The sequence below is a fragment of the Sceloporus undulatus genome, unplaced genomic scaffold, assembly GCF_019175285.1.
Source record: "Sceloporus undulatus isolate JIND9_A2432 ecotype Alabama unplaced genomic scaffold, SceUnd_v1.1 scaffold_24, whole genome shotgun sequence".
Lineage (NCBI taxonomy): Eukaryota > Metazoa > Chordata > Lepidosauria > Squamata > Phrynosomatidae > Sceloporus > Sceloporus undulatus.
In genome coordinates this window covers 937,768-948,296 of record NW_024802946.1, presented here as the reverse complement: position 1 = coordinate 948,296, position 10,529 = coordinate 937,768, and the positions used below count along the sequence as shown (strand labels likewise).

Genomic DNA, 10,529 nt, shown 5'->3' with positions numbered 1-10,529 from the left:
GTGAGTTGTGGCACAACAACATCCAAGTGGCTGCATTTTGCCCATCTCTACACAGGAATGATTTATATTGCTGTCAAAAATCCGTTGGTGACAACAGTTCTCTTCCCTAGTTTGAAGTCGGACTGATACATGCTTGCTTTAATAGGTTGGATGAGTTGTTTGTTTATTGTTCAACTAGAGTTCGTCACAAATGAAATTATTTGTCAATACAGGGTTTGCAGGGAAGGCTAACATTTGTTCATATGGCTTCATAAGAATGAAAGAATGGGTCGCTGGATCACACCAAGGTCCATCTACTTCCAGTTGCAGCCAGCCAGGATAACTTTGGATACTCTTTGGAAGGGCATCATAGGATACCTTTCAATGCCTTTGGATACTCTTTCGAAGGGCATCATAGAAATATTCGCTTATTACTCGGTGTCATATCTTATACTGAGAGGCATATTGCCTGTGTACAATGAGGACCCCCCCCCAATGTGTCTCACAGCTAAGCTAGCTAATGTTTCGGTGGTCCCCAACTCTTGAGGTGACTTCCTAATATTCATTATGTGTGAAAGAAGTACTTGTGACAGTCCTGACCCTGCTGTCCCTACCTTTCACTGAGTGCCCTCATGTTTTTAATACTGATAGAAGGAGTGTCCCTGCGCCATCAGTGCCATCATTCCTACCGGCACCCACAGCCCTCCACCACCATATCCTGGTAGGTCTTCAGGACCACCATGTCATGTTGATCTAGGTAGAGCATGGCAATGGGACTGAGGTCCGTGGGGACACAGCATGGCTTAGGTACTTTGGAGTTCACCGAATTCAACATGGTCTGCACCACGGCGTGGCTGGAGGAATTCATATGATCGGCCAGTGGGAACCGGCACTCCCCGGAGCAGTAGAACGCATGGTAGCCACTTGGGGCAACTATCCAGTCATTCCATCCAACCTCCTTGAAATCTACAAAGAGGCGGTGCCTTCTGCACTTGGTGCTGGTTTTGGTCTTTGGCTTCAGGCTCTTGTGTTTGCTCCTGGAGGCTGGAACCTTTAAAGGTTTTCTGCCCCCTTTCTGGGTTAGTTCATTTGGCTGGCTTCTTCTGTGTCTTTTTCCATGTGTCAGAGGCTGTCCTCTTTGGTCATGGCTATAGGTGACTAGTATAGGCCTCTCCAGAGCCCACTGAGCTTTCTTCTGTCCAGGAGACCGTCGTGTGCGAAGGGGGTTGTCTTGCTGTTGGAGGTTATGGCTGTTGTTTGGATGCTGCACCTCAACAAGAAACCCAAGGTGAAGCTTCTGGCCATTGACCCTCTTGAAGGCAGCAGTAACATCAAAGCTCTCCCACTTGGGCTGCGCGGGAGCCAAGAATTTTTTGGCCAAGAGTCTGCTTTTGTTTCTGGAAGTGAGTGGGGCATCCATCGCGTGGTAGATGTTGATGTGGAAGCCCTTGCTTCCCTTCTCCGCGTGGTAGAGACGCAACTCGAGGGCAGTCAGCTCCTCCTCTGCAGGCAGCAAGGTGAGGTTGAATAAGAAGTAAAATGAATTTCCTACAACTTCAGGGATGTAATCCAGATCCTCTAGAAATGGAGCAGAATAGAAGTTAAAAAGGAATTGAAGACTGAGTGTCAGTATTTCATAACTAACTGGCCGGATCCAACCAAGGACCCCTCTAGTCTAGTTTCCTGTTTCCCAGATGAGTCTGAAATTCGTGAGGTTGCCATGAAGGCAATAACCTTTGCTTGTGTTTCTCCCCCAGCAATGGAACTTCTGTTTGCCTTGAAATGGAAATTTAACCTTTTTGGTTTCTATTGAAGAATGCCAACTTCAGCATTCAAGGTTAGATCCAATCTTAGTCATACTTTGAATAGTCATGAATAATTTTAAGACCTGTGGATTTCAGTGGGTCTGCTCTTCCATCCAAATACTAACACGGCCAGAACTTCCTTAAATGTATTACATGAGGGGAATTGAGTAATATGGCAGTAGGCTTCAGTGAACATACTATAAGTACAACTAAGGCTGGTTCCAAACCCCATTCCCCATCTCTTTGGTCATTTGAATTAGTTATGGAGGTCTGCAGAGGTTCTGCACTAATTCATTAAGTAGACAAACCACAGAGCAACATCATAGTATTTTTTAAAATATGTGTTAATTTATTTTACTAGTATGGAGCTTGCATTTATAATTTTATTCTTAGACTTTATTTGAAACATAAACTTAACTACTATGCTGTGTTCTCTGAAGTGGCTTCATTGCTGAGACATTGTAGGGGTAATAATCTTAGCTGACTGCTTTCAACAAACGCCTCCTGTCCTACCCTTCCCCAACATAGTGCATCCAGATGCTCTGAACCTAAATGCCCATGACCCTCAACAAGTGTGGACAGTTACTAGGGATCTTGGGAACTGTGGTCCAAAACATCTGGGGGGCACTAGGTTGGGGGACGCCAGTCTAAGCGATGCAGAGTTATCTTCCATGCTCTGTAGGTGGCAGTGCAGCCAAGGTCTTTCCTCCTGAAATGAAATGTGCTTAACTTTCTGACATTGGATAGGTCTGTCTTGGAACAGGCAAAGCAGCTGTGTGTCCACACTGCACAGTTATAGCAGCTTGATACCACTTTAACTGGCATGGTTTTTTTTCTTATGGAATCCTAGGTTTTATTGTTTTACCCTAAAGGTAAATACCTTAAAGGCACTAGATCCTATTTAATCTTGGAAACTAAGCACAGCCAGCCCTGTTTAGCACTTGGATGGGACAGCACCAGCAAATACCAGATGCTGTAGGCTATATCTCAGAATGGGCAAAACCATCTCTGCATATTCCTTGCCTAAGAAAACTATGAAATTCATGAGGTTGCCATAAAGTGATAAGTAACTTGAAGGAAAACACACCTAGGTACTGTCCCTAGACCATCTGCATGCAAATTATATTCTCCTCCCACTGCTGCACTCTGGTTCTTCTACTTTAGGCAATGCAGACAGCTTGAACCACGCGTGGTTCTTTGTCTGCTTTTTGTGCCCATACTTGTGTTCAGGTGTTCTTTCCCCATTGTTGACCCCACTCCGCCCCTCTGAGTTCTGCTGCCCTTTTCAAACAGATCCACACCCCATCTGCAAAACCCTGAGGTCCCAAGCTTGGTGTTCAAAGGGATGGCCTCACCGACATGATGGAACGTGCGCACAGTATTGGCTCTTCCTGCCTGTTCCTCCAGGAACAGAAGCTCCGTTTCTTGCAGGGAGGGAGGAGCCTTTCCCAAGTAGAACTGGTACAAATCCAGCAGGTACTGTGGCACCATGAGGCCTGGCTTTGGTTCTGGGCGCCTTTGCAAGCCCAGGCGTCTTAAGAGGATGGTGTGGAGGGCCTGGATTGGCACCTGCTTAGAGTCATGCTTGTCGGTTCCAGGCAATGGCCCCTGGGGGGCTTCGGTTCCCCAGAAGGAAAGAGATATAAGTAGCGTCGACAGAACCGTCAAGTTACCAGAAACCATTGTGGAACTGGGGAAGTTAGAAAAAGGGGGAAAGCAAAGTTGGTTACTGAGGCATATGGCTAAAATATGATTGTTCTACTCTCCCCCTTGTTAGTTCCCCAGTTATCCACCCATAAACAAAAAAGAATATACATATAACCATACAAATACATCTGTTACAGGTGAGAAGCCAGGTTGTCTTTTTTATCACTCAGCAGAAAGATAGCACCCCCTGTAGACAGTCAAAACCATTACACTTAATGTCAGTTTCACTCAGAGCTGTTCATTTAACCGTGTTGCACTCGCCTTTCACCTCAGGCTGAGTGCCTTTTGAAAAATCCCTTCCAGACCTGTTAAAGATCCAGCCGAAAGAAGTCGCTGGCAGAGGTTATTACTGAGCATTTCATTCACCCTGAAGGTTACTGTGGAAAGACAGGGGTGAAACCCAGGGGATCCCAAGAAATTGCTTCATCACAGTACTTCTCTAACTTTGCAAAGTGGTTTCAGTGTCGAAAATGTGTTGTGACAAGTTAGACATCCCATCTTTTATGTGGAGTGTTGCGTTGCGACGGGAGCATTTCCATCCCTGTCATTTTTAAGCTGGATTTCTCTCTGTGAGGGGATTCTTTGCAAACATGTACCTGGTATACAGTGAGATTGCATAGTTTCCGTTGACACTTTGACATCCCTGTTTTCCCTGGATCTTTGTTCATATATCAAGATTTCGCACCTAAACTCTTCATCTCCTGTGTTATTCACCCTCCCAGTACCTTTATGATATCAACCCTGTTTTGCAGGTGGACAAATGGAGGCACAGAGGACTTCCTAAATCCTGCACATAAATACATTGCATCCTGAGGCCTTCCAAAAAAGCAAGCAGAGTGGGAGGATGCTGTTCCTAGTTGCATTTTAAAGGGCAGGGGTATGGCTTTTATAGCCTTGACAATAACTTATCTTCCTTGTTTTTCACTCACATCCATTAAATAACTACTGGTATCTGAGTGGTGTTGGGAAAGGGGGAAGAGATAAACCACAGTAAGAATAGGATTTTAGCATAGTTCCTGTAGCCTCGCCTGCAACGTGGCATTGTGAACTGGTTTGGACTGAACTGGGTGGAGCTTCACTGGTGGGCCAAGTTTAATATAAGGGGCCACCATGCTGGTGCTCCAGTGCTGGAGGCGATTGAACCACCCCATTCTCCAGGCCCCAGCTGCCACTTCTGGTTCCTGCACTTTCTGCAAACTACAAGTCCTTCCCTGGATAGTAAGTAATGATTAACGTGAGTATACATACACAGGGTAGGCAAGGCAGCTGAAAAGGGGCCCACCCAGTGATAAGGATGCTCCTGTAATCTTAGGAAAACACCTTGCAAAAAGCACCTTGCAAAAGCAAAGTATCGCCCTTTGTGCTGTCGTTGACAGTGTGGCGCTGCCCGCACATGTGTGTGTATTTCCCTTGCTCCCTCATAGAGGTACTTACTTGCAAAAGTAGAGGTTGTTGGCGAGAATCCATGTTTTTCCCCTCTTTCAGATCCAGTGGCCTTTCCTTGCCACCTTCACCTTCAAGCTTCTCCTAGCTGGGCTGTGTTTTCTGGGTCATCCATGCCAAGCCAGAGCCCTCGTTGCCTTATGGTCATACCCAGTTCACCTTGGCACTCTCTGTCCTCTTTCCTTCCTCGCTTAGCAAATGAGAGACGCCGGCTCCTAGCTCTTCGCCAGAGTGTCCGGGCTCAGCCCGCCCTGCCTGTGGAGATGCCGTTCTCGCTGCTTTCAGGATGTGATGTCAACCAGGCAAGGGGACTGAGCCAGAACAAACAAGTTGTTGTGAGTTGTTGCCTCTTCACTCACTAGAGCAGCACAGTGGCCCTTTGGGGCTTAGGTCCTGCCAGGAAAGCAAGAGGACGGGGTCCCTGGGTGGAGAATGGGAGCCACTAGAAATGCCACCCTATTAACTATGGGGCACAGGGCAAAGTGTATGCGGTGGATACGTCTTCCCACAGTCTTCACTTGGTCAGCCACAAGGCACTTGATCTACCCAGAAGGCTCAGCTCTTGTAGTCAGTGATACCTAGATGTGACTCTGTTCTGGTGCCCTCTCAACAATCCTCATACATATGCAGTGCTCCCTCCCAAATGAAAATTCTGCCCTACCAAAAGGCAAAAGAATACACCATTAAGATATATTAAAAGAGATGCAGTTGTGGAGGGAGAAAAATGAGGCTATTGCCCACCCAAATAAGGATTCACCTTCCTCCCCCCGCCCCCCCCCCAAGATGAATGCATTGAATCTCAAATAGGAACACTGCCCCAATAAATGAAAATTTTCCTTAGTCCCTAAATTTCTAGAGACACCGAAAACTGTCCACACCCAGAGCTTTTTGTAGGTTCACATTCCCTTGGATCGCTTTGCCTGCCGCTTTTCTTTGGATGCCTAAACTGTCTTTGAAAATATTGGACTGCCGTTTTAAATTAGTGCGGTTTTAAGACGTTTGGGGTTGGAAGTAAAATTGCATTTGGGAGGGCAGAATGTTTATTTGGGGGGGAGATACCCTAATTTTGCCCTCCCCCCATAACATCCCCTTCTGACTCTATCACTTATAACCTATTGATCAACGTCTTACCTTAAAGGCACCCACCCACCCCAAAAAGAAGATTCCACTGACCAAAATACTTCTCAATAGATTGGCTTAAGTCCTCAGCGTGGGGCTTGTTTAACAGAACTTTTGTTGGCACAAATCTGTCTGCTGGGAATATTTATGTGCCTGCAAAGTCAAAGCTGGCTTTTATGTGTAAAGCCTTTACTCCTTCCATCTCCGCAGCACCGTGTGTGTGACTCCTCCCAGGCCACATTCATACAGAAGCTTATGCCTTAGCAAAGGCAAGTCTTTCCGGAAAAAACAGTTCCTCCCTCCCCGCCGGTGTCATGTCCAAGAGGGCACCAGGTCTGGGCCAAGTCCTTATCAGCCCAGCTGGAGCAGCCTTCTGGGGGCCGGTGCTTCCTCCAGCGCCAGACAGCACGCGTCGGGAATGAGCCGTCTATGGAAAGAGTGCATAATAAACAGGGCTGCAGAGGAAACTTTGTGGTCATCGTCCAGGCTTTAGGAACAAACACACCGCGCAGGAATGTGGCCCGATCAGCAGGATGGAAGGCAGGGCGGTGGGGAGAAGGTAATCTCCACCAAGGCTTAAACCTGTGGCATTTCCGCCCAGAAGCTGAGTTGGTGGCAAAACAGAAGCTGAAAAACGGTTTACTCCCGGGCAACTAGCAGGTTATGTTAACTCTGGCTGCCAAGGCTAAAAATTCACTTGTCCCGCCAAGGCAGGGATGTGACTGGAGAAGGGACAAAATGCCCCCCCCCCAAAAAATAATTTCCCCCCTACTGAAGTTTTCCTTCATTCCCCAAATTTCTAGCACTCTTAAAACTTCCATTGAGCATTTAGAAATACAGCGATCCCTCTACATTCGCTGGGATTATGAGCAAAGAACTTCCGTGAATGTGGAAAAACCACAATTAAATAAAAGTATTCTTTTTCCCTAAGAGAACACCTCTCTAGGAATCTCCAAGTCCTCCAGAGCAACTCTGTGGTCAACATCTGTCAGAAGTTGATCATAGAATTATGCTGGAGGACCTCCAAATGCCTAGAGAAGTGTTTTCTCTAAGACCTTCTAGGTTCTCCAGCACAACTCTATGGTCAACCTCCAGCAGAGTTGTGCTGGAGGAGCTGGAGATTCCTAGAGGGAACATATTAATCACAACTGCAAATAATCAAATCCACAAAAATCAAAACTGCAGATATGGAGGGATGCTTGTACAGCTTAGGCATCTAAAGGAAAGGGGGCAGGCAAAGTTACAAAAGGAATGTGAACACATCAAATATGAGTTCTAGGTGTAAATGATTTCCAGTCTCTCTCTCTCTCTCTGCAATGCTAGAAATTGGGGGACTGAAGGGAAATTTCCATGGGGGCTAGAATTCCTGATGGAGAGGCAGTAGCCCCATTTTGTTGTTCGCCCCCCAACACACCAAGAGCCAGTGTGGTATTGTGGGTTAAGTGCTAAACTAGGAATCTGGGAAACCCACTGGGTGAGATTGAGCAAATCATAACTATCTCAGAGGAAAGCAATGGCAAACCCTCCTCTGAAGAAATATTACAAAGATTTGGTGATATGGTGGTAGGGTCACCATAAATCACAAACTACTCAAGGGCAAAACAAGTCACACCCCGGCTTCTTAGGCCCATTACATCTCTTCAGCTGAAAGGCACTGTAGTGCCTTTTGCCCATTTGGTGTAAAAAAATGGAATAACTGTGTTTTTGTTACCAATCAAGCTTCCAGAATCTCTGAGTAGGATTGTGCCCTTTCCAAACTTCCCAACTGGGAAAGGCCTGGGAGTACACCTACTTGGCCAAGAAACTGTACACAGGAACCTTACTAACACTTGCTTCCAGAGCATCTATTGTGCCTTTTGTACTACAGGGAGAACCTTGTGGTATTCAGAATGAAAACTCAGTGTGAAGTATGTTAGTACTTCAATGAATAGACCGAATCTGTTATAATTGTAGGGTGCTGGACTGGCATGATCGAACTTGCCGCTAGACCAAGTCAAGGAGAATCAGGTGTGCTTGGACTGTAGTTCAAAGCAGACCCTCAGCAAGGATAGCCATGCTCAGGAATGCAGTACAACCACAACTAGAAGGCAGCATGAAGCAAAGCTGGCTCTTGCACACAGCTATGAGTGTTGTTTTTTAAACTTGCGTCCAAGCAAAGTTAGTAACATGTTGCATCTCTGCAAGGGTGTCTGTTGGGCTGCTTCCTGGTTGAAAGGATGCAAGCCCAGACCACTAGTTAATATAGATGTATAGTAGGCAACTTCATCTTAAGAATCATTCTAATTTTTTCCACTTGGAATGACAGTTCCAGTCACAACTATTGCAGAAGTAAGGGAAAACTATACTTGGGGAAAAGACCAGAATTAGAGGCATGAATCATACAGGGATATAGCCAAAAGTCTTCTGCATGGCTGGGTTTGCAACATGCTTATTTGAATTTATTTCTCACATTAGTACATCCTGGCCCACTGACTGGGCTTATATTGCCTATATTGAGGTTTGCACTTTAAGACACAAACGTATTGTCTGTCATGGTTTTCCCTTCTGGAAACCTGTTGGATCGTTCCAGTTTTGAGAAAGTATTAGGCTTCTCTAGCTGCACTGTCTGCAAATTAAAATTCCTACCCTTGACCATTAGATCAGTATTAATTGAAACATGTTCATAAGTACACAGTATAGGCAAAGCTACTAAGTTTGTGTCCCATTCCTGCCGTGAAGCCAGCCCCACTTGCTTTCTTTTCTGTGCTGGAGTTACCCTTGGCTACGGCCAGCAATTTCTTCAGCTCACTGTGGAAAACATCCTCTTTGCCGCTGACCCTCGACTTGGCTGCCGGCCATAGGGGATGTTGGCACAGCGAGGGAGCGTCAAGTTGGTGCCGCCACTGTCCGAAGGGGAAAATAGGCTGTCCTCGCACAGCAACACTTCCTGTTTACAAGTCCTACAAGCCTGTGTTAACCCTTCTCTTGTCCCTAGACCTTTGCCTTGGTAGCAGGCAAGAGTACTGCTTGACATGGTTCAAATCCTCAGTAAAGAACAGAAGTCCAAAATGTTGCCATATTGGTTCATATGTTGCTGCTTTTGCTTCATCCTCCCAAATCAAGCTGCTTGTGTAGGACACTGTATGAAACTTGTGGACTCTTGGTGGTCTGAGCTGTAACACAACTGTTAAAAGATTGCTGAAGTCGATGGGATTTTTAAAAAATTTGATGAAGCTGGTTTAGTACTTCATGTTTATCCTGCTGCGAATTTTACTTTATGTAGCATCAGAAGGTGGCATCTTTTCTGAACAGTACCTTAAAACAGCTGAGATTTGATGAAAAGTAAAGCCACATCTGTCTCTCTTTTTTTCACCAGAGCTGCAAAATGAAGGTCCCAGTTGCCGTTACTCGCCTGCCCCGAGGACCTGATGGAAGCCGTGGCTTCGATCCCAACTCTCTTCGCTTCCAAGCGCTTGGTCCTGCCAGCCTTTCCTCCGTGGGCTATGAGAACAAGGCAGACCTGGAACTGGAGCAGCAAAGCCGAGTGGCTTTGCGGGAACGCTACCTGCGCAGCCTCTTGGCTATGACTGGACGGCCTGTCAGCTTCACCATGTATGAGAGGGTGAGCGTCACTGCCTTGTTTGGAGCATCAGACATTGACATCCTGAACTTCCAAGTTTCAGAACTACAGACGCCACTGGGGACACAGAGGGAAGCCCTTCTCCGCTGCTCAGACATCATAGCGTACTCTTTTGAGCTTTGAAAGCTACCCCATCCCAGCTTCCTTTTTAATATTAAAAGCATTTGTAATAAACATGCATTTGGTCCTTTGAGAGCTGCAGAAAGCAGGATGGAGTGTGGTATGTGGAAACAGGCTGCCTGCTGCATCTCTGTATGATTCACTTGCTTCCCTCCTGTCAATTACAAGGGAGGAGATGGTAACAAGTGGAGCCCTGTAACAGTGTGCAGTTTAGGATTTCAGCCACTTTGCTCATCCATCATCCCTGACAGTTACCATTCTGTCACCACTGAATGCGTGGGCCACCAGATATGACCACAACTCTTATAATTCCATGTAAGGAAATCTCCCTGGCCAGAAAGACTGTATCCAGTTGTCAATGATCACTTTCAAACTACTCTCCCATAAATTTCTCAAGAAACTATCCAAAGTACTGGTTGTTTTATGGCAGCAAATTCTTTATGTTAAGGAAGGGCCATGGGATGTATTTCATTCTTTCATCTGCCTTCTATCGGTTTTATTGGGATGACCATGACATTTATTCTTTTATACTTTCATAGCAGTCTTCTGTCACACACAAAATGTAATAGAAAAATCTTCCAATACACAGTAAAAACCATCAATAGCAAAAGAGGCATGAAACACAGACTTCTCACAGTACAAGTGAAGAAGAAAGCGTTCTGTCTTCACTTGCACATCGTAAGTCATTGCAAAAGCCTCTCTCCACCTTACCTTTCCCCCCAAAATAATTCCACACA

The 10,529-nt window shown here is 45.9% G+C and overlaps 2 protein-coding genes across 6 annotated transcripts in view; one reads left to right on the top strand and one right to left on the bottom strand.

Annotated features, from left to right (window-relative positions):
* LOC121917609 (gem-associated protein 7-like) overlaps positions 1-9,877 on the top strand; it is an 11,772-nt gene extending 1,895 nt beyond the window's left edge. For 2 of the 5 annotated variants that reach the window (XM_042443706.1, XM_042443707.1), the window contains one exon: positions 9,409-9,877. In XM_042443706.1, coding sequence (XP_042299640.1) covers positions 9,409-9,795 — 387 coding nt within the window. In that variant the 3' untranslated portion in view covers positions 9,796-9,877. Of the gene's footprint in view, positions 1-4,574; positions 4,710-5,047; positions 5,270-6,394; positions 6,613-9,408 lie in introns of those variants that run through there. The other 3 variants (XM_042443704.1, XM_042443703.1, XM_042443705.1) reach the window with 3 other exon arrangements.
* Positions 126-5,063, bottom strand: LOC121917608 (bone morphogenetic protein 2-like). Its single transcript, XM_042443702.1, has 3 exons — positions 4,926-5,063; positions 3,140-3,474; positions 126-1,557 (listed from the first exon to the last, which is right to left on the bottom strand). Exons 2-3 carry the CDS (start codon positions 3,465-3,467, stop codon positions 665-667), a joined length of 1,221 nt encoding a protein of 406 aa, XP_042299636.1. The 5' UTR covers positions 3,468-3,474; positions 4,926-5,063; the 3' UTR covers positions 126-664.
* Positions 9,878-10,529: the final 652 nt, after the last annotated feature.